The 24,201-nt window shown below is 41.3% G+C and overlaps 1 protein-coding gene across 2 annotated transcripts; it reads right to left on the reverse strand.

Annotated features, from left to right (window-relative positions):
- Positions 1-8,332: 8,332 nt before the first annotated feature.
- LOC109867781 (isocitrate dehydrogenase [NADP] cytoplasmic) lies at positions 8,333-23,889 on the reverse strand. 2 transcript variants are annotated; one of them, XR_004204027.1, is made up of 9 exons: positions 23,391-23,887; positions 21,774-21,902; positions 12,880-13,171; positions 11,690-11,792; positions 11,106-11,283; positions 10,680-10,831; positions 9,787-9,927; positions 9,456-9,709; positions 8,333-9,335 (listed from the first exon to the last, which is right to left on the reverse strand). XR_004204027.1 is itself a non-coding variant. In XM_020457068.2 (9 exons), the coding sequence occupies exons 2-9, from the start codon at positions 21,893-21,895 to the stop codon at positions 9,242-9,244; spliced, it is 1,245 nt and encodes a 414-aa protein (XP_020312657.1). In that variant the 5' UTR covers positions 21,896-21,902; positions 23,391-23,889; the 3' UTR covers positions 8,333-9,241. The 2 variants fall into 2 exon arrangements, 1 of the variants encoding a protein (XP_020312657.1); XM_020457068.2 differs by having other exon boundaries at positions 9,456-9,618; positions 23,391-23,889.
- Positions 23,890-24,201: the final 312 nt, after the last annotated feature.

Here is a 24,201-nt window from a genome sequence, read left to right on the forward strand (position 1 = left end):
TGGTCTTACAACTTGTGTGAGTTTGCCATGCATTCTAGAGAAGTTTTCCATGCGTTCTAGAGAATGGTAGAAGTTTGCCATGCATCCCAGATCAGGTCAGAAGAATTACTGTACAGAGTTGTAAATTCTTCAATATCATGCATAGTAATGAATTATTGTATAAGTAATAATGTAATAGTATGATAATATTAACATGATAATGCTGGTGTTATTATAATTTCAACATTAATCGAAAGAACCTAAGTGTGTAATAATAATCGACAACCTTTTGGTGAGTTGCTAAACCTTGTATCCCTCTGTCGCAATCACCTCTTTTTTTTTCTTTTTTTTTTAACCATTTATTGTATTTTTTAATTCACACAAATTAACCTACAGTTGTTTCAAGACCAGTATAATACCAATCTAATGACTAAGGCAGGTGACAGCAGCGGGGGGAACATTTCAAACTGACAGTCCTACAGAGGTCATAAAGACATTTCTCTAATGACGAATCTGAGTGGAGGGGTGGAGGAAAGAGAACAGAGTATGTTTTTTCCTAATAGGGCAGAGCTAACGGTCCTTGAAGCTACCCAGCGTCCATTGTGCTTGCCCCACAGAAAGAGAAACATTATTCAAGTCTCTTTCAGGCCAGAGAGAGAAACACAGTAATTATCGTGAGCTCTCTGGCTAAACCTCCGACCTCCCCTCCCCTCACTCGGTCCCTCAGCGCTCCACTGTACCCTTTCTGTGTGCTTATTGTCTAGGCTCATTTAAAAAGCCTTCTCTAATGAGGGGGACTGGCCCGGTCTAATGGGCTCAAATAAGTTCCTCTCCGAAGCATTGTTGTGGGATAATGGTGCTATGAGCCCCAGGTGTAAACTTGCAGACGCCGTATTGTGCATGACCTACATAGAGCTGCATGTGAATTCCTGCTCAATTCTATTTGTCCCAGCAAACTCTCCTCTCTTTTTTTTGTTCTGAGAGGAGAGTCAATTGTGGCAGTCAGGGATTAGGCCTAGCTGCTTTTGGGAGAGATGCAGGAGGAGGCAGAGAAGGACTTGTAGTTCTGTTTGATAGCTCAATAGTATAATGGATAAATACCCTTTGCAATGGGATTATATTGAAATAATATACACATTAATAGAGCAGTATATAATGTGATAACCTCAAGGACATCACAGCATCGAACACAATTGTAGCACAGACACTACTAAAAGTGAATGGTATTGGTTGCTTCCTTCAGAGACTTGAAGGAACTATTGTTCATTCACCAAGTAAAGTATAAATGCAAATTTGTCACATAATGATTTTATTTGTGTATACAATAATACATATTATATGTTATCTTCCTCCCACAGTGTCTGTATCCAGCAAGACACAACAAAACCTTCAATCTAAGTGCGCTGCCTGGATACAAGATTGACATTGCAAATAAGGTTGAGTATCAACATCAAGAACAAGACCATTTCTATCCGTATCCCCCTAATTTTTCCATCTAACAGCACTCTTTCCCTCTCTCGTTTCTTGACCCACGCACTCCACTCCACTCTATCTATCTATATCTCTTTTCTCTCTGTCTGTTTCTCCCATCCATCTCCCCCCTATATTTTGATTATACCCTCCTGTTCTGATGACTAAATTATGATTGGGTTTAAGGATGGCAGTGCTTTCATCTGGCCAGTGTTGTTCTGCTCTCTCCCTCTCCAACACAAAGGGCCCGCTACCTCTGCTCTGCTCGACCGCTTTTGAAGAGTAGAGTGGCTGTTGGGTCCCCATGGAAACGGCAGCACAGGGGCCTCTTATGTCCTCCCTACCGGAGCAAGGTGTCCTCACCACAGAACAGAGACAGAGTTAGAATACAGACAGAAGAACACAAAGGAAAACACAGCTCTTATCTTATAAATCTGTGAAAAGGAAGTGATTTCAAGGAGAAATAGGGGCAATTTGACTGTGTATTATGATCTGGTTTTTTTCATGTTGGAATGGAATTTTTTACCAGGGTGTCTGTTTGCTATGCAAGGCTAAGTCACATACCGGTAGACATCTAGTACATTTCAATCCTATGTAAAAAAGGTAAAACAGAACAATCATAATCATGCCATTATGTTGCCATTATATATGCTGTTCTATATGGGCCTGTAAAGGGCATAGTATGTTGTAATTATGAATATCATGACTATAGGATATGAGAGGGAGGATGGACAAAGACTTAATTGAAAGGGGGCCAAATGTATAGCAGTAAACATTTAGGACTACAAGACTAGGCCTCCTGAATGTGTTCATTCAAAGCACTGACTAAACCAACAGTATCAACATATGACCAACCTGAAGAGACAGCTTCCTGGCTGGATGTACCCAGCTGGCACATTTGGTTCCTTGGAAGTTGTGGGAACATATATGTTTTTGGTTTCACATTTGTTGTGGGAACAAAGCCATATGTTTCCTGACTTTTCTGGGAATATTATTTACAGGTTACAGGGAGGTTCTGAGAAAGTTTTACTCTGGTTCCTTGAACGTTTTCCCGGGAGGTTTTATTAACGCTCTGAGAACGGAAATTATAGGTTATTTGGAGGTTTTTGAACAACTTCCTTAAAACTTTCACTGAATGTTTCAATATGACTTTTAGTAACACTGCTAGCTTATTTTGGGTTAACTTTTATGAACTGCAAGCACAGATAGGACACATGGAAACTTAATTGACTTAATCAGACATTAATCATGAAAACTATTTTTTTATTGTGACACAGCATCAGTGAGATTTGAACCTATAATCTTCTGTTCCCTGTCAATGGAATAAGTACACCCCGCCAGCATGCCATGTTTTTTTACACATAAAAAGCAGTTAATTTTAGTCTATTCAAACAGATTTCAAAGGAAACAAGCACTCATTAAGATCTGTTAGTGGGTGCGGCCAACTCACCTGAACACAATTAACAAGATAGAGTTTTGTTGATGCTGAGACCTGAATGTATGTTTTTAAATAACATTCTTAGAACGTTATCTGAACATTACCAAAGTTTTCTTGTGGTTTTCATGGAAAGTTTTCTTAACGTTCTCAGAACTATTTGAGAACATGACTTTAAATAGAACCATGAGGAAACCTGCAGGAAACGTTATGCTGAAGTACTGAAATTCCCACAGAAGAATGTTGTTTCTTAACATTCACTGAACTATTTGAGAACATGCCTAAAGTCAAACCAGTTGGATGATGTTCCTAGAACATTACCAAATTTGAAATGAAATGTAACCATGTTTGAACTTTCAGGAAACATTCGGTTAACCCTTTACACTAGTGGGAATTGGCCTATATGGATAGGGCTAAATTGAAAAGTTTCTCATAGAAGAAATATGAAGCATATACATAACCATGATAGCAATTAAAAGGGAACAGTTTGGAGATTATGGAAACATTATTAAACTAAAGCTGAGGACACAACAGTTCACCTGACACAAGACTGAATCCAAACATGACACTTTTGATTTTATGTGCATTTTACATTTACTGTACTTTTCGCCGTATTTGTCAACAACGAAATCTGAAAATACTCTGGATACATTCAGTAATATGATAAGAATATTCTTGGACAATTTGGGTTAGGTGCAACATAAGACAAAAAAATCCCAAGGGTTTGAGTGAGAGGTCAAACCGGTGACTCCAAGTGACACAGTGTGCACAGTTCCCAAGTAATTTCAATGCACTTTTATGACTCAAAGAAGACTCTTCAACTATAAGGTGCTTTTTTGAGCTCTCCTAGCTGTGCCGTTGAGGAACTAGAGCAAGCATGCTTGTAGTTGTTTTGTTTGGAACACAGTCCTGCATCCCTGCCATTAGCTTCCAATTTACAGGGATTCTATGCCTCTAACCCTATTACGGGGGCTGAGTCACTGACTTACTGGTGCTCTTCCATCCCGTCGCTAGGAGGGGTGCGTCACTTGAGTAGGTTGAGTCACTGATGTGATCTTCCTGTCCAGGTTTGGCGCCCCCCTCGGGTTCGTGCCGTGGGGGAGATCTTCATGGGCTATACTCGGCCTTGTCTCAGGGTAGTAAGTTGGTGGTTGAAGATATCCTTCTAGTGGTGTAGGGGCTGTGCTTTGGCAAAGTGGGTGAGGTTATATCCTGCCTGGTTGGCCCTGTTCGGGGGGGGTCGTCAGATGGGGCCACAGTGTCACACGAGCCCTCCTGTCTCCTGTATTTATGCTACAATAGTTTATGTGTCGGGGGGCTAGGGTCAGTCTGTTATATCTGGAGTATTTTTTCCTGTCTTATCCGGTGTCCTGCGTGAATTTAAGTATGCTCCCTCTAATTCTCTCTCTCTCTCTCTCTTTCGCTTTCTCTCTCCTTCTCTCTTTCTCTCAAAGGACCTGAGCCCTAGGACCATTCCTCAGGACTACCTGGCCTGATGACTCCTTGCTGTCCCCAGTCCACCTGGTCGTGCTGCTGCTCCAGTTTCAACTGTTCTGCCTGCGGCTATGGAACTCTGACCTGTTCACCGGACGTGCTACCTGGTTCCGGACCTGCTGTTTTCGACTCTCTCTTTACCGCACCTGCTGTCTCTAACTCTGAATGATCGGCTATGAAAAGCCAACTGACATTTACTCCTGAGGTGCTGACCTGTTGCACCCTCTGCAAACACTGTGATTATTATTATTTGACCCTGCTGGTCATCTATGAACGTTTGAACATCTTGGCCATGTACTGTTATAATCTCCACCTGGCACAGCCAGAAGAGGACTGGCCACCGCTCAGAGCCTGGTTCCTCTCTAGGTTTCTTCCTAGGTTCCATCCTTTCTATGGAGTTTTTCCTAGCCACCGTGCTTCTACACCTGCATTGCTTGCTGTTTGGGGTTTTAGGCTGGGTTTCTGTATAGCACTTTGTGACATCTGCTGATGTAAAAGGTATTTATAAATACATTTGATTGATTGACCTAACTTCATTGCTAACATGTAAAAGAATGACATACCAAACCCGTTCTTAGGGCTTTTAGTTTTCACACTCCACATTTTTGGAATCACTTACAAAATTAATTACATTTGGATTCCCTGGTACCACTAGGGCATTTTAAAACCCTGATGATAAATTAGTTCACCGAGCTGTGCAATTCTTTTTGGATTTATTTAGTCACTTATTTCTTATGGCTGTGATGTTGGTGATGTTTTGGTGTGGTGTACTTATTATTGTATTTTGTTATATTTTTTTATCTTTTACTTAGTGGTCTCAGGGCGCCATTGACAATGACAGCCTGGCCTCCCGAATGGCGCAGTGGTCTAAGGCACTACATCGCTAGCTGTGCCACTAGAGATTCTGGGTTTGAGTCCAGGCTCTGTCGCAGCCGGTTGCAACCTAGGAGATCCATGGGGCGGCGTACATTTGGCCTTGCGTCGTCTGGGTTAGGGGAGGGATTGGCCGGCATGGTTGTCCTTGTTCCATCGCGCACTAGCGACTCCTGTGGCGGGCTGGGCTCAGTGCACGCTGATATGGTTGCCAGGTGTATGGTGTTTCCTCTGACACATTGGTGAGTCTGTCATCTGGGTTAAGTGGGCATTGTATCAAGAAGCAGTGTGGCTTGGTTGAGTTGTATTTCGGAGGACACACGGCTCTCATCCTTCGCATTTCCCAAGTCCGTACGGGAGTTGCAGCAATGAAACAAGACTGTTACGACCAATTGGATACTGAGAAAACAGAATAAAAAAAGATGTGAAAAATAATAAAATAATCCTCTCATCTTTTAAAATGCATTGAGTTCCCTTCATTTACAGTATTTCCCTCACTCGTACAACATTTGTCTTTTACAAAAGCTGCCCAATTAGCGGGAAGGATGGGGGCAACTTCTTGTCAGTCAAAACCCAATCAGAGCTGTAAAGCGTAGAACCTGAGCTCTGACGTCATGTATAGAATGTTCCTGTACAGCCGCTGCGTTTAAATTTAGACACCAATCAAAACGTTTAAAGGGCTACATTAATGAAATACCAAGTAAATAACGTTTTCTTTGTCAAGGTCCTTAAAGCCAAGCAACTATCCTGCACCAATCCGAGAAAGTTGTGGAAAGGTTGCATGCAAAGTAACCGTAGGACAACCACACTCTAACCAAGCTCTAAGAAACATGTGGTTTTCACAGCATGATGTGCTAAATGTGTAGTCGCCATAGAGATACAGCTATAGAAAGCACAGGAGGTTGGTGGCATCTTAAATTGGGTAGGACGGGCTTGTGGTAATAGCTGGAGGGAAATTAGTGGAATGGTACCAAATACTGTACACCAAACACATGGATTCTGTGTGTTACATGCCATTCCATTCACCCCATTCCAGACGTTATTATGAGCGGCGCTCCCCTCAGCAGCATCAGTGAGTATCAAATCTATAATCGTCTGTTCTCTATCAATGGAAAAAGTCCACTGCACCACCAGGATGGAGGTAGTGCCTTGGTTTTTTACACATATAAAGTTGTTAATTTTTGTCTATTCAAACATACCCCATTTCAAAGGAAACAAGAACTCATTAAGATCAGGTGTGGCCAATTAGCGGGCGAGGCCAACACACCTGAACAAGAGGACAAAGAGTTTAGTTGATGCTAAGAATGGAACATATGTTTTTAAATAACATTCCTAGAATGTTCTCTGAACGTTACTAAAGTTGTGGTTTTTATGGAACGTTTTCTTTGTTCTTGGAACAATATGAGAACATGACTTTAAATAGAACCAAGAGGAAATGTTATGCTGAAGTATTGACATTCCCACAGCATAATGTTGCTACTTAATGTTCTGAGAACATGACTTTAAATAGAACCACGAGGAAACGTTATGCTGAAGTATTGACATTCCCACAGCATAATGTTGCTTCTTAATGTTCTGAGAACATGACTTTAAATAGAACCACGAGGAAACGTTATGCTGAAGTATTGACATTCCCACAGCATAATGTTGCTTCTTAATGTTCTGAGAACATGACTTTAAATAGAACCACGAGGAAACGTTATGCTGAAGTATTGACATTCCCACAGCATAATGTTGCTTCTTAATGTTCTGAGAACATGACTTTAAATAGAACCACGAGGAAACGTTATGCTGAAGTATTGACATTCCCACAGCATAATGTTGCTTCTTAATGTTCTGAGAACATGACTTTAAATAGAACCACGAGGAAACGTTATGCTGAAGTATTGACATTCCCACAGCATGTTGCTTCTTAATGTTCTGCGAACCATCTGAAAACATTCCCAATGTCAAACCAGTTGGATAATGTCCCTAGAACATTACCAACATTAAATGTAACCATGTAAATGTTCTGTTAAAGTAATGAAGGGACATCCACACTCTCACCAAGCTCTAAGAAACATTTTCAGAATGTTATGTGCTAGCTGGGTTTACTCCCTCTGAGGGCTGACAGATCAATAAGACAGAGACATCAACAACAAGCAACATGCTACGTTGTCCCATCCATCCCTGATTGAAAACAGTAACCACTGTTCACATTCACAGATAATGACCCTGCTCTTTCAGTGGCACAGCCATCTTTGTGGAGCCTCAGACTGGCAAATGAGACTTCCTTCCCCCGGACAAAATCCAATTACGTTGGGACAATAGTCCTGCAGGCTCGGATACCTTTTTGGAAACCTTGGACATCCAATGGAGGTTGGAGAGAACCAAGTGCCTCTGCTTTCCCTTCCTCGGTGTCTATCTAGCCATCCATCTCGGCTTTCACTAGGATTAACCAAGTGGATGCCATCTGGTGCAAAAAGCTAATCATGTCAAGGGTGCCCCTGAGTGTGTATGAGGACAGTGCACTGCTGTAGGCCTATACTCCCAATGTGGATGCATCACCCATACAGTCATCCATACAGTGGTATATTAGGATTATATGGATGTCGTGCTGCAACTGATAATACATTGGATATGAAGCACCTATTGTCTATCTCTGCATGATATTAAAGAAGCTACAGATGATATATTCATTCCACTTCAGTGACTGAGTAATGGCTCAGTTCTGGATGTCAGATTCAATCTGACAACCTGTGATACGGTACTTTAATAGTAGTCATGTTGGTTTGTATGATTACATGGATACTGCTTGTACCCAGTGTTACTTTGCAAACCTACCATTATATTCAGTTTTGAGAGCAGTTAAAAGGAATATGCACATACATCGTCACGACAACCAATCATGACAAGGTCGAATGGATTACAATGGCACCATCTGGTGGCAAACTTTAAGAGGAAAATGGTATTTCCACAAATTTCCAAAGCTGTTCTTGTAAGATATAGTGGAGCTAGATAAACAGTTCTTTTTTTTCTTATTTAGAAAAAAACCATTTGGATTAATTGGTTAATAGACAAGAAAAACTAAAAGCACAAGACCACAATAAAATAAAATATTTATTGAGTTAATATTCTAACCACACACACCATCGAGTACCAACCAACAACCCGATACTGGCAGACGTACATTGACACTGGTTTCTGTATTTGAGGAGTAAAGTGTTAAGCTATGGATTATACACACAAAAATAACAAGCAGGCCCACAACAACCCCTTCCACAACCATCCATAAGGAGTAAATGATGCTAACACCTTTGTGTGAATCAAAGACCACGTGAACATAGTCAAAAATCAAGCAGGCTTTCGTCTACCACAGTAGTTGACATGGAATATATTATGTGTGACACAGATCAATTACTTGACATAAAACAAATAAGGCAACAAGGGTAAGACGACCCTCAAATAAACTCAGGCAGGACAATCCACTATTACTGATCACCAACTGACAACACTTAAAAACACACACGTCATCATAATTTCTTTTTTTTTTTAAAGGTGCAATTATCGCAAAATATATTACCGACTGTGTCCAGTCTGATTTCTGGAACCATCTGTATGTGATGTATTGACAGTCATAAGATCATACTTGGCAGAATCCTAACTTGGATAATCACATTTAACTCACAGATCTCTTAAATCATGATAAACATGAATATGCTCATGGATCTCAAGTTAAGATTCAGGACACTTAGACTGGATGAGTGTTACCAGAAGATATGGCTTTGCTATAGTGGTGAATGATCGATGGAGGGGCCTCAGCTCAGCCTACATCCCCTCCTCCTGGACAAGGAACCTCCATTAGCAGACAGACTCCTGGAGATGGGAATGATTGATTCAGTACGGTGTCAAACAGTCCCTCCATCAGTGGTTTAGTGTTGGCTTGGGACCCATAGTCCCGGGTGTCAACAGTGTGTGTGTGTGTGTGTGTGTAATTGAGAGCTAAGGAGATCACAGTTTGGGTTGGTTGGACATCTTGATCTTCAGGTTCTCCGCCAGCTTATCCAAGAATTCAAAGGTGTTCAGGTAGTCTGAGCGTTTGGTACTAAGAAAGGAGGAGAGGGGAAAAGAAAGAAAGTTTGAATGTCTAGTTTCATAATCAGGTTTACTGTGTGTGTGTGTGTGTGTGTGTGTGTGTGTGTGTGTGTGTGTGAGAGAGACTCACTTTGCCATGCCTTTGACACAGATAGCCAGATCCTTGGTCATGAAGCCAGCCTCGATGGTCTCAATGCAGACAACCTCCAGGGCCTCAGCAAACACACGCAGCTCTGCGTTGTCATCCAGCTTCGCCCGGTGCAGCAGCCCCCGCGACCACGCAAAGATGGACGCTGCGCACACGCGCCATAACACATAAGGGGCATCTTTTCCTAGGTCCTTGTATTGCCTTTATTTCTCTTGGCTGCTACATTCAGATCTAAACTGTGAAAAGGAAGAAGCTAGACTAGAGGATTTAAGAGCAGGTATTATCAGTCATAGAGACAATTTGTTCTATTTACCAATGGGGTTGGTGGAGGTCTCCTTGCCCTGTTGGTGCTGTCTGTAATGGCGTGTTACTGTGCCGTGGGCAGCCTCTGACTCTACTGTACGACCGTCAGGACAGATGAGCACACTGGTCATCATACCCAGGGACCCGTAACCTGGTGGACACACAAATACATTAAATACATCTGTCGCAAAGTGCTGAACAGCAAACTAGAGCTAAAAACTTGTACAGCCAGAAGGGGCGACTGCTTATTTAATTGTTGTTTTTTGCCACATTCTCCTCATTATCCTGGAACTCCTGTTGCTAAAAGTGTAACTCAATTTCTATCAGAATACAGTGTATAGTCTGCCTTGAAAACCTACAGCTAAGGTGAGAAATATAGCAATGTAGCCAACGACATTGTTTTCATTCAGAAAGCCTAGCTAAACAGTAACTCACCTTGTGCTACTGTTTATCCCTCAGAGCTAGCTACTGTAGTACACAATCTCACCTTGTGCTACTGTTTATCCCTCAGAGCTAGCTACTGTAGTACACAATCTCACCTTGTGCTACTGTTTATCCCTCAGAGCTAGCTACTGTAGTACACAATCTCACCTTGTGCTACTGTTTATCCCTCAGAGCTAGCTACTGTAGTACACAATCTCACCTTGTGCTACTGTTTATCCCTCAGAGCTAGCTACTGTAGTACACAATCTCACCTTGTGCTACTGTTTATCCCTCAGAGCTAGCTACTGTAGTACACAATCTCACCTTGTGCTACTGTTTATCCCTCAGAGCTAGCTACTGTAGTACACAATCTCACCTTGTGCTACTGTTTATCCCTCAGAGCTAGCTACTGTAGTACACAATCTCACCTTGTGCTACTGTTTATCCCTCAGAGCTAGCTACTGTAGTACACAATCTCACCTTGTGCTACAGAGTCAGACTGAACGTCCCCGTCATAGTTCTTGCAGGCCCAGATGAATCCTCCATCAGACTTCATAGCCTGAGCCACCATGTCATCAATCAGACGATGCTCATACCAGATCCCCTTCTGCTCAAACTTAGAGCGGTACTCCCTGGGACACACACGGGAACAGGTCTGAGGACAGGGTTTACACACCTAAACCTCAAACTGTCCATTCTAAACTAGTGAGTCATACATTGAAAAGAGGCATGGTAGTCGGGGGTGGGGGTGGGGGGCTTGCCTGCCATTGACCATATATCAACCATTCTTTATTGATAATGATCATGTTTCATGTGTATGATCTACTTCCTGAAAACTATATTGCCAATAGGGATAATAATGATTTACTCGACTTGATTAAATGTTCTGCGGTTAGGCAGTCTTACTTCTCGTAGATCTCCTGGAAGATATCTTTGAAGCGTCCGTCATACTTCTTGAGGATGGTGTTCTTGGTGCTGAGGTACAGAGGCCAGCCTTTAACCAGGCCCATCTGGAAGGAGCTGTGGGCAAAGTCCCTGATGGAGCTGTCGGTGTTGTACATCCCCAGAGCCACACCACCTGAACCTGGAGGACAGACACATGCATCATTCTCATGTAGATACGGTACACAGTCACACACAAAGAAACATGCATGCACACACACACACACACACACCCTCATTAAGACAGCCTTTTCTCATTCAAACAGAATGATGGCGCCAACCTTAAATCAAAGTTCAAGGTTTGTCTAGAGTAGGTTCAGGAAAGGGAGGTCCATGGCTGATTTATCCTACAAGCAGAGTTAAATCAGATAACGCTAGTCTCATTTTGTAATATTTACACTGCAAACATAATGTAAAGAGCCTATGGTGCCAGCCTGGGTACATCGTATTGACTAACACTTATATAAGGGAGACAATCTGTACTGGACATTATTGCCTATACAAGAACAAAGATATATTTTCATCGACAAGTAAACATGTTGCTTGACCTTCAAAATCGTGGACGACAAAGTTCATTGGCTCCCCAGACTTGGGTGTGAATTTCATCTCCAATCTCCCAGGCCCTGGTACTACAAAGTCTGTGGCCTTGTACTGTGAAAAGAGGCAGGAGAAGAGGTCAATAGATGTAATACAGACAGGACTCCATCTAGTGGAGGAAAACAGCAATGCCACCCCCTGTCTGGTGCAACAGACAATAACGGCAGACCCTGGTTGTGACCCCACTCTCCAAGGGCATCTCAGAGGGATATGCTAACAGTTCTTTATGAATAGATGACAGGTTACAATGCTGTTGTATATTGGGCTAATATGAAACATTGTACCGAATGGCTTCTACCAATCAGGAGTGTGGATGCAGCAGAACAAGCAAATCAAGAAATAGCAGTAAAACAAAACATGTATTTTATTTATTTTTATTTGACCTTTATTTAACTAGGCAAGTCAGTTAAGAACAAATTCTTATTTTCAATGACGGCCTAGGAACAGTGGGTTAACTGCCTGTTCAGGGGCAGAACGACAGATTTGTACCTTGTCAGCTGGGGGATTTGAACTTGCAACTTTTTTTGGCTACTAGTCCAATGCTCTAACCACTAGGCTACCCTGGCGCCCCAGTATCATGTATCCAGGCTGTAACGTGACACAATTCTCAACAATCAGTAACCAATCCAGCGCTCACCTCATTTGTCATTTGATCCTATTAACTAAGGCATGGTGCCAAGTACATGTTTGATTATCCTCTAGCTGCTGTACAGTATGAATGATGTAGCAGTTTCAGACTTGGATCCAGGGAGACAAGTATCAACATCATGGTCCAAAGGGCAACAGATCCACTTAATCAGTGACTGACTGAGCCTTCAGCGACAACACCAGGCCCCTGCCTGCCCATCTGTCTCCCTGTGAGCAGGCCTGACAACTACAGCTCTAGTCGGCATGAAGTTAACATGTGATCAACTGGGTCGGTTACTGATTTTGAGACTGGTGTACAAGATCTCCCTTCATTGAAAACGTGTTAACAGATACAAGGAACTAATAAACACATTGTGTCGTCTATCAATTACCTTCAAAAATTGTAGATTTAAGGAAGCGAGGGCCTTGAGACTCATTAGGGGTGCAGGGAGTAAAGAAGGGTTGATGAATGGTTAGTAAGGGTTCTACTGCTGAACGGTTGGTAAACGGTTACCTGGTCTCCGTGGGCGTGCCTGCCGATGATGATGGGTTTGACCCAGCCGGGCACCAGGCGGGGGATGTTCTTACAGATGATGGCCTCTCTGAACACAGTGCCTCCCAGGATGTTACGGATGGTCCCGTTGGGCGAACGCCACATCTGCTTCAACTTGAACTCCTCCACCCGGTTCTCGTCCGGCGTGATGGTGGCACACTTAATGCCCACGTTGTATCGTCGCGTCGCCTCCGCCGCCTCAACGGTAACCTTGTCATCCGTGGCGTCGCGGTTCTCCATGCCTAGGTCGTAGCTGATGGAAGTGCAGGGAGGGGGTAGCAGAAGAGAGGAGCAGGGAAGGGGGTAGGGAGAAAGTGGAATTTAGTTAGTCAGGTTTCATGAGAGGGCAAATGCCATGATGTGTGTGGGCCTGTGAAACTAATCTCTGACATTATATTATTTGTTTTACAGTTGGCTATTCTATGATACACCAATTGTATCATAATTAAATGATAAAAAATACTGTGTTTGATTTGGATCTATTTTAGTCCCCATTTGGACTAATCTTCCAAGAGTCCTTAAACATTAAAATACAATTTATAATAAACACATTTTCACATATAGCACACTATTACAAACATGCATAATATACTAACATAATGACCCAATAAATACTCAATCTAAAAAAAATATTGATTCTTCATCTACTATAGTCCCACAACATTTCTATGTATTATATTTAAAATTGTTTTAAAATCATGTTTAAATGTATATATTGAAAGGTTTCTAGTTTGCTCAGTTAATTTATTCCATTTCTTTATGGCTCTAAATCGAAATGTTATTTTGCTTATTTCTCTTTTCTGTCTGGATAACGCATAGAACCATATCTCCACCTTAAAACAATCCAAACCACTACCTCAGATGACTGAACCACCTCTCAATGAGTCCCCTGCTCTACCAGTTCACAGAGCCACACTGTAGCAAAGCAGCATGGGACCCAGGAAACAAAGCCTTTGGGTTTACATTTTTGTCAGTAATCTACACACAATACCTCAAAGTGGAATGATGTTTTTAGACATTTTTACAAATGAAAAGCTGAAATGTCCTGTGTCAATAATTATTCCCTTTGTTATGGCAAGCCTAACTAAGATCAGGAGTCAAATGTGCTTAACAAGTCACATGGACTCTGTGTGCAATAAGTGTTTAACATGATTTTTGAATGACCACCTCATCTTTGTAAACCACACATACAGATAATTGTAAGGTCCCTCAGAAGAGCAGTGAATTTCAAACACAGATTCAACCTCAAAGACCCGGGAGGTTTTCAATGCCTCGCAAAGGGCACCTATTGGTAGATGGGTAAAAAAAAAGGAGACATTGAATATCCCTTCGAGCATGGTAAAGTTATTAATTACACTTTGGATGGAGTATGAATAGACCCAGTCACTACAAAGATGCATTGTGTCCCACCACCCGCCAACCTCTTTTTCCACTTCTGCTACTCTATTCATCATTTATGCAGTCACTTTAACCATACCTACATGTACATACTACCTCAATAAGCCTGACTAACAGGTGTCTGTATATAGCCTTGCTACTCTTTTTTCAAATGTCTTTTTACTGTCGTTTTATTTCTTTGAGACACACACACACCTTTTTTCCCCCTCGCACCATTGGTTAGAGCCTGTAAGTAAGCATTTCACTGTAAGGTCTACACCTGTTGTATTCAGCATTTCACTGTAAGGTCTACTACACCTGTTGTATTCAGCGCACTTGACAAATAAACTTTGATGTGATACAGGCGTCCTTCCTAACTCAGTTGCCGGAGAGGAAGGAAACCTCTCAGGGATTTCAACATGAGGCCAATGGTGAGTTTAAAACAGTTAAGAGTGTAATGCCTGTGAAAGGAGAAAACAGAGGATGGATGAAACACATACTTACTCCACAAAACTAACCTAAATGACAGAGTGAAAAGAAGGAAGCCTGTACAGAATAAAAATATATTCTCAAACATGCATCCTGTTTGCAACAAGGCACTAAAGTAATACTGAAGAAAAAAATGTGGCAAAGCAATTAATTCACTTGTCCTGAATACAAAGTGTAACATTTAGGGCAAATCCAATACAACATATTACTGAGTTCCACTCTTCCTATTTTCAAGCATAGTGGTGGATGTATCATGTTATGAGTATGCTTGTAATCGTTGAGGACTGGAGAGTTTTACCAGGATAAAACACAAAACAGAATGTAGCTAAGCACAGACAAAATCCTAGAACAAAACCTGGTTCATTCTGCTTTCCATCATACATTGGAAGATTAATTCACCGTTCAGCAGGACAATAATCTAAAACACAAAGCCAAATCTACACTGGAGTTGCTTACAAAGTTACAGTTTAGACTTAAATCTACTTGAGAATCTATGGCAAGACCTGAAAAAGTTGTCTAGCAATGATCAACAACCTATATGACAGCTTGACAAATTTATAAAATGGACAAATGTTGCACAATCAAGGTGTGGAACGCTCTTAGAGACTTACCCAGAATGACTCACAGCTGTAATCGGTGCCTAAGGTGATTCTAACAAGTATTGACTTAGGGGGTTGACTACTTACCTAAATCAAGATATATTTGTGTTTTTTCCCCCCCTTTTCATATCAACTTTGACATTAGTGTTTTGTATAGATCATTGACAAAAAATTACAATGAAAAACATTTTTAATCCCACTTATTAACAACAAATTGTGGAAAAAGTCAAGGGGTATGAATATTTTCTGAAGGCACTGTTGAAGATTCTAACAAAACAAAAAAACTCAGTCTTTACCCGCTGCTGCGTGACTGAACAAATTCATTGCTCCTCTGAAAGACCCAACACATCCTCGCAAGGGATGGGGATGCTCTGCTCACAACGAGGTAGTGTAGGAAGGAACACCAGTTTCATCACCCCACAAAAATAGAACTTTGTGTGCACACGTACTTCCAAAAAGACAGAAAAAAAACCAGAATTTGCTTGTAGGCCTTTCCTTGTGGAAACTGAGGCCTTCAGAAACTACTCTTCATCCAGTTCTCATTCCACTCCCCTCCTCTCCTCTCCTCTCCCCTCACCCGTAGCCTAGTATTACAACAATGTGCTGCACCACAGAAATACTGTACGTTAGATAAGAAATATTAGGATACACAACCACAGATCAGCACACAGTAGAGGTGTAACGCAATGTCACTGTGAAACACCACAAACAATCTCTGAGACGGTGTGAAACAGCACTACAGGCTTTGTGTAATTGTGTATGATGGAGATAAGCTGCACTGCCTCCTGAGAGGGCTGTTTATGAAGTCTGAGGGATTGACCAAGATGACCCTTCCACTCACACCACAATGAATCCATTCCTAAAACGAATGAGGGTGCCCTACAGACACACAGAAACCGAGACAGCAGGAATAACACAACCCATCAAGAAGCCCCCCCACCTCAAGCTATCAGTTAGGCATTCTTGCTTGACCAACTTCACAGATGCCATAATTTGATTTAAAAAAAATGTAATTACTAAAAAAACAAAAAAACTTCCAAATTTACAAATACAAATTTGTATTGATAGAGGTTAGGTCATGGGTTTGGAACACTTGGAGGTTTGTATGACTTGACTGTGCTCATATAATTACTATTACACCTTATCTTCTTGCATTAATACTGAAAATATTGAGGGAAAAAAAGCACAAACTCATAAGCTCTTACAAACCGACCTTATGGATTTATTCCGGGCCTTTAACTTAACGGACAAAACTCAGTTTTGAAGTTGAGTTAAGACAGAGGGTGAGGTCATGTGAATTGTGATATTAACTGCACTGCAGCTTAACTCCTGTGTGTGTGTTAATTCTGTCAACAAAAATAATGAACTTCATCAAACACCTATTTTCAGTGGCAATTAACTAGAAGATAACTGCCTAAATAGACCCAGAAAAAACTCAATGTAAATCATTTTTAATTTCAGTTGATGAAAATGAGACTAGACTAAATTATCTCTGACTAAAATCTGACTAGTAAATGGATTGGGCAAGAGTTTTTGGAGAGACTGAACAGCTCTCCAATCTGGCTGAAACACATCATTGATGCAAATAAGGTACACAGCATGGCTACTCTCCCGGTGCACGGCACAAGCTCCTCGTAGCAAAGGGGGCAACTTTTGGAGCCACTTATTGTGTGAATTCAAACAAGACCGAATGCAACGTTTCCACGGAGAAGACCAGTGGTGTAAAGTACTTAAGTAAAAAAAAATATATATATATATATATATATATATATATATAAAACAAACTCAGCAAAAAGAGAAAAGTCCCCTTTTCAGGCCCCGGTCTTTCAAAGATAATTCATAAAAATACAAATGACTTCACAGATCTTCATTGTGAAGGGTTTAAACACTGTTTCCCATGCTGGTTCAATGAACCATGAACAATTAATGAGCATGTACCTGTGGAACGGTCGTTAAGACACTAACAGCTTACAGACGGTAGGCAATTAAGGTCACAGTTATGAAAACTTAGGATACTAAAGAGGCTTTTCTACTGACTCTGAAAAACACCAAAATAAAGATGCCCAGGTCCCTGCTCATCTGTGTGAACGTGCCTTAGGCATGCTGCAAGGAGGTGTAATGGATGAGAAACGGCTAGCTTAGTTAGCGGTGGTTCGCGCTAAATAGCGTTTTAATCGGTGACGTCATTTGCTCTGAGACCTTGAAGTAGTAGTTCCCCTTGCTCTGCAAGGCTTTTGTGGAGCGATGGGTAACAATGCTTTGTGGGTGACTGTTGTTGATGTGTGCAGAGGGTCCCTGGTTCGCGCCCGGGTATGGGCGAGGGGACGGTCTAAAAAGTTATACTGTTACATTGATGCTGTTGACCCGGATCACTGGTTGCTGCGGAAAAGGAGGAGGTCAAAAGGGGGGTGAGTGTATTCCTGCAAGACAGGAATGTCAGTGTTCTGCCATGGCCCGCGAAGAGCACGGATCTCAATCCCATTGGGCATGTTTGGGACCTGTTGAATCGGAGGGTGAGGGCTAGGGCCATTCCCCCCAGAAATGTTCGAGAACATGCAGGTGCCTTGGTGGAAGAGTGGGGTAACATCTCACAGCAAGCACTGGCAAATTCTGATGCAGTCCATGAGGAGGAGATTCACTGCAGCACTTAATGCAGCTGGTGGCCACACCAGATACTGACTGTTACTTTTGACTTTGAATCCCCCTTGTTCAGGGACACATTATTCAATTTCTGTTAGTCACATGTCTGTGGAACTTGTTCAGTTTATGTCTCAGTTGTTGAATATTCATACAAATATTTGCACGTTAAGTTTGCTGAAAATAAACGCAGTTGACAGGGAGAGGACGTTTCTATTTTTGATGAGTTTATATTACCCTACTACATTCCTAAAGAAAATGTACTTTTTACTTGTAATATTTTGAATGCTTTGCGGGACAGGAACATTTTTCAATTCACACACTTATCAAGAGAATATACCTGCTCATCCCTACTGCCTCTGATCTGGCAGACTCATTAAAAACAAATGCTTTGTATGTAAATGATGTCTGAGTGTTAGAGTATCATTTAAAATAAGAAAATCATGCTGTCTGGTTTGCTTAATAAGGAATGTGAAATGATTTATAAATTTAACTTTTGATACTTATGTATATTTAAAACCAAATACTTTTAGACTTTTACTCAAGTGCTATTTTACGGTGTGAATTTCCTCATCTACTGGAGTCATTTTCTATTAAAGTATCTTTCCTTTTATTCAAGTCTGAAAATTGGGTACTTTTTCCACCACTGGAGTAGACAGCATTGGCACCCACAAGTTGACTGGGAAAAATACTACCAACCTCAAGAGAAATCTGAAAGCGCACCATCCCAATATACTGTATATGTTCAGTTAATAAACTATTTATAATGCTAGCTAGTTAGTTTGCTCCAACCTAACAGACCACTACTTGAACCAGAACTTGGATTGCAGTTGAGCTACAGTATGTCAAGGGGCATGGCTCCAGACTGCAAACATTTAGTCACATTTTGACTTGGTTGCATCAGTGCCATTTGATCATCCTTATGGTCACATTAATCAAACGTTTCAAAACATCCTATTTTTCGGCAGATAAAACCATGATTTGGTCAAACAGTAAAGTGCATTATTCTCACAATTCCTTTAATGAAAGAGTCTACCCAGCTCCTGGGCCCTGTTTCAATAATGAGCGAGACGCTCTCTCTCTCTCCCCGGATGTGCGCACCGGGAGAGGAGAAAAAAAATGTGGCTTCTGATTGTACATTTCAAAATGCAATTGTGGGAAATACAAAGCTTTGGATGCAACTACTGTTGTTCTCAACATTCTTTGGCTATATTTTTATTTTATTTGTCATCTCTTAATATTGAGCTCAATAGCAACTATTTTACAACCAAGATATTTGATATGGCTTTAAGATAGGAAGCATGCATCGGCCATTCCGAGTGAATCATGCATTCCTGCTTGGACATGTTAGATGAAACAACTTAGTTATTGAATAGCCTTCCACCTCAGTAGTCTATTACACAGTCTAAAGCACTGTGAATGATGTGATAACACCTTTTTTATATGGTGTGACGCCACAGGGGAAAATTGGTGCAACCAAATCATGGGCTGGTGCTGCCAACTGAAAAAGTAATTGGCACCAGTGCCACCAGGAGAAAATGCTAGTCTGGAGCCCTGTCAAGGGGGATTTTCAATCTGCTGCTGAGTAATGTGTTCTTCTGCCAATTTGGCTGTTGGGAAGAGAATCATGTGATAGTTTTCTGCATTACACTCTGTTTGTGCACATGGAAGTCAGTGATATTAAAATGGCCCACTGTTTGTCATTGAGACAATAACTAGACTGAATCAATATTCAAATGACAAAAATGTGACTAAGACTTAATGAAAGAAGACTAGACTAAATAAAAAGAAATTGTGCCAAAATTAACACTGGTGTGTGTGTGTCATCAGTCCACAGTCTAAAGGGCATATACTGGCTGTGCAAAAAGGAGGAGTGGGAACTCAATGGACCGTACTAGAGAATGAGACTGTTCAGATATACAGACCAGAGTTGTACATCTTGAAAATTATATTTTCTTGATTGTCCTTGGTCAGTCAGTAGAGTAGCAACTACAGTAGACTGCTGATGTCATGTGATCAGATAGTCTGCAGGCTTGGATAACACATGGCTTTTTATGCTACACCTAGGGACAGACTTGTCCTCAGAATTTGAATATGCATTTGTCTATTCAAGTGATCAATTATTATACCAACTCCCTTTGATCTGGGCAGCACAACAGAAGCACACTTCTCTCTTATCTAATACTTAAAACACTCCACACATGCTGAACAGACATCTAACACAGGGTAGCATAAGAGTACAATAAAGAACAGGCTTAAGTGATAATTCCCTTGAAGCCGGTGTTTGGAGGGTATATTAGCACAGGTGATGTTAGGCAAACGGTGACAATATATCCTCCAAACACCGGCTTCAAGGGAATTATCACTTCTATACAATGGGTTACCAACATATTCAAATTGATTGACATATTTTCATAAAAACAAGTACGTTTTTATGAATTTATTCATACTATTTCATCCTTCCACAAGATATAGTCCAGAAACAAATCTAGGGTTGCTACCCAAGCCAATCAGTTTGGTTGCTAGAGACACGACCCAGTCGTTCAGTCTTTTTGTTCCTCATCTATGGACGTGTCCCAGTCGTTTGTTCTAAATGTTCCATTGCCATACTGGCTTTCAATGTTCTTATCCCTTGCTTGCTAGCTAGCCAACTACGGCGAACTTACAGTCGCGTCAAAAAGTGTAGCCAGAATAACAGTCAAGTAGCCACATTTGCATTTCTTTACGCTGTTTTCTAATGATATTTATTTGGATACATCCATAACAATGAGCTAATGAGGTGTGATTTCGTCTGGCATACAACATTTGTTCACTCGTCAGGACACTGTTGTTCTGAGGAGTTAGTCAACAAGACAGCTAACACAATCACTTCAAACTGAAGCTGGAAAGTCTGCAAACTAGCTGCACTTAGTTTCATTTTACCTTTTTTCAATTGACATTCCTTTGTATATATCCATAAAAATGATGCCAGCTGATTCATGATTTCGACTGACTGAGAAACGCTGCCTGTCTGTCTGTCTCGTCCCGAGACTTTCATTACCATGGGACAGCTGGAGATTGAATTTAAATATTGAAACAATGTTGAAAATGTAGGAGAGCCAGACAGCAAGATTTATACAAATCGCCACTGTTGAAAACTAAATGTTAGTCTAAAAGAAATGTGATATAATGTTTAGATGCTTTTTATAGTGGAGATCGATTTTATAAATTGCTTGGCTGATGAGACAGTGGATTGCACAATCAGTAAATAGGCATTTTAACGTCATATTTAGCTGGTGGAATAGACACGGCTGGAATGCATGTTTAACCAAGCAGCAATCCGGATTAGACCCACCTGTTGTATAATGCGCAATAATATGCAGTGACAACTAACACACAGGTGTGTCCTTGGTGATATTGTGCTAGTATCAAGGGTTAGCGTAGTGCAGTGCACAGCGACTATCAGCATTTCCACATCACTTGTGTGTACTCCTGGAAATGACAGGGAAATGGGTTTTCCTGACTACGTGACCTGACCAGGAAAAAGAGAGTATTGACAATCAGGTAAAACCTGAATCACAGAGGAGCTGAAACAGATGTTGACAAGCCCATCTGGTGTGACTAGTCATCTACACCCCCCCCCCCCCCCGAACTGGGAGGGGCTATGTGAATTTCTCCAATAAGAAGCGCTCATTTTTATTGAAAAACGTTTCCCGTTACAAAATGCTTTTCTACGGTGTTCACTAATGAATACAGTCAGCAGGTATAACGCACCTGTGCAGGTCCATCTCCAGGTAGGGGAAGATGAGCTTCTCCTTAATGAGCTCCCAGATGACTCTGGTCATCTCATCCCCCTGCATCTCCACCACCGACCCTGCCTTAATCTTCTGAGACATCCTGGAACTTGGGAGAGAGATAGACAAGGGAAGAGAGAGTCAGAGTCAATGGTAACAAGAAAGGGGCAACTGGCAAGCTTGAGACTATACTGCCAAGCCTTTTGAGCGTTGGAAGTTATTTCAGGAGTGATACTGTTATGACCATTTTAGCCAGCTACATGTACATGTTAGTCTTTTAGCAGACACTAATCCAGAGCGACATACAGGAGAAATTACGGTTAAGTGCCTTACTCAAGGGCACACCTACTGATTTTTCACCTAGTCTGATTGGGGATTCAAACTAGAAACCTTTTGTTAACTGCCCAAAAACCACTAGGCTACCTGCCACTTACCAGTGGCGTGTATTCACGGATGCCAAGGGAAGCCAGCCCCCCCACTCCCCAAATACATACTAAATAAATAAATATCTTTAGTTTCTCTGCGTTTCATACATTTCCATCAATTTGCAAGAGGATGAATGTAACTCACAGGAGAAAGCATCCGAGCGAGCAAAACAGCGCCCCTCTGTCTCACTACATGTAGGCCATATATCGGATGCTATCTGGTCCAAACAAGTATGACATTGTTGCCGCTCGTAGCATTGAAGGCAAGGGAAGCCAGCAAGCATTTGGCCATTGATTTTTTTTTAAGTATACAAAATTTGCCAATCAGCTTTGAGCGAGCTCCTCCTATCAAATCCCATTGGTTATGTTGTCCTCCGGTGGCCAGCTAGCTAGCTAAAATTTGAACTTTTCTAAGTTAAATAAAAGGTAAAATATAAACTCTGGGTGACAAGTTTCAGTCTAACAAATACCTCGACCAAAATGTATTTATACAACTATTTCCTATTTCTCTGAATGCGAACATGGGATACATGACAGGTAGAATATGTTCAGTTACTTCGACAAAAAACAACCCTGGAGATAAAATGTAACCAATCAACAATGCAGTAACGTTACTGGTGCTAGTTTGGAGTAGATATCCTACATTGCTTCTTCTGAAAACGTTGTATCAATGTTCAATCATTCGACCCAGAAAGAGCAGCCCCAGAATGTTACACGATAACACACATGGACATCATATGACGAGGAGGAGTTGGTAGTATAGGGGGGGATACATTGGCAAAGACTAGACGAAGTTATAAACTTTAGATCTCACGTTACAGTCTGTCTGAATGACCTAATGTTAATCCTGATTTTCTACTTCCTGAATGTATGTGAGCCGGGTGTGAAAAGAGATGTCATTATCATCCTTTACAACAAAGCTCCACACTTGCGAATGATTTAACAGGCCTACATCGCTGGCTACATTAAAGCGATCTGAAAGCAACATTTCAATGCATTGTGCAGTGTACATTCCCGTTTCATGGTTTAAAGGACCCCAATAGCTTTTGTTTAGTCCAACAATGGTTACTGTTGCAGAACACAATGGGGATTTGCGATGAACACACATGTAAGCTTTAAGGCATAATAAGCGATTCTCCTGAAATGCATAAGAATATGTTATGAATGCCTACCTTTGTTTTCTGCCTGAACCACAATCTGAACAAGTAATACTCGATGAAGCAGTAGAACGTCTTGTTCTACACCGACTTCCAAAAGTATCAACAGAGGCGTCAACCTCGTCGGCAACCGTGCACTCGCCCGCTCGAAAGACACTCCCTGTACCAATCAACGGAGATGTATAATCGAAAACAGCCAATACAGTAACCCCCACAGCTGTGGGAGCGTATTTATGGGCGGGTGTTGGGTATTTGTTTGTTCAAGAGGGTCGGTTTGTGCTATGCTAATCATTGCAACATAAGAACCTGTTCATAACCAAGTTGTTTAGAAATTCATAGATTAGATCATCTGCGGTAGATTTTGACAACAACAAAAAAAATGTCATATGACATTCATGCGCTTTCAAATAAACCTATTTCAAAAGATGTAGTTGCTAGGCTATCACCAAAGAGCAAAGGGCTAAACGAGAAGGCTAACTGGGGCCAGAAATCGGTCTTCTCCAGCAGGTGGCGTTTTTCGTTCACCAAGTCATTCGTTTTTGTATGGTGGTCAATGAGTGTCGAATTTGGTTAAAATATGAAGGGCTTATTGCTACGTGGCTTATTTGATCAAATATAAGTTTCGTAATGATTGGTTTGTTACGAGTGTACTGATAAGTAGGACACGTGAAATCCTGGTAAATTTGAAAAAAATTAAATTGTGCCTGGTCTTCACACCACAGCCAAAGTCATAAACTCCACCCATTTCAACAATTTATCTTCTTAAAAAGTTATTTTAAACCTAACCTTATGCCTATATCCTTAATTTAAGACCAAAAAGCACAAT

Source organism: Oncorhynchus kisutch, linkage group LG2, assembly GCF_002021735.2.
Source record: "Oncorhynchus kisutch isolate 150728-3 linkage group LG2, Okis_V2, whole genome shotgun sequence".
Lineage (NCBI taxonomy): Eukaryota > Metazoa > Chordata > Actinopteri > Salmoniformes > Salmonidae > Oncorhynchus > Oncorhynchus kisutch.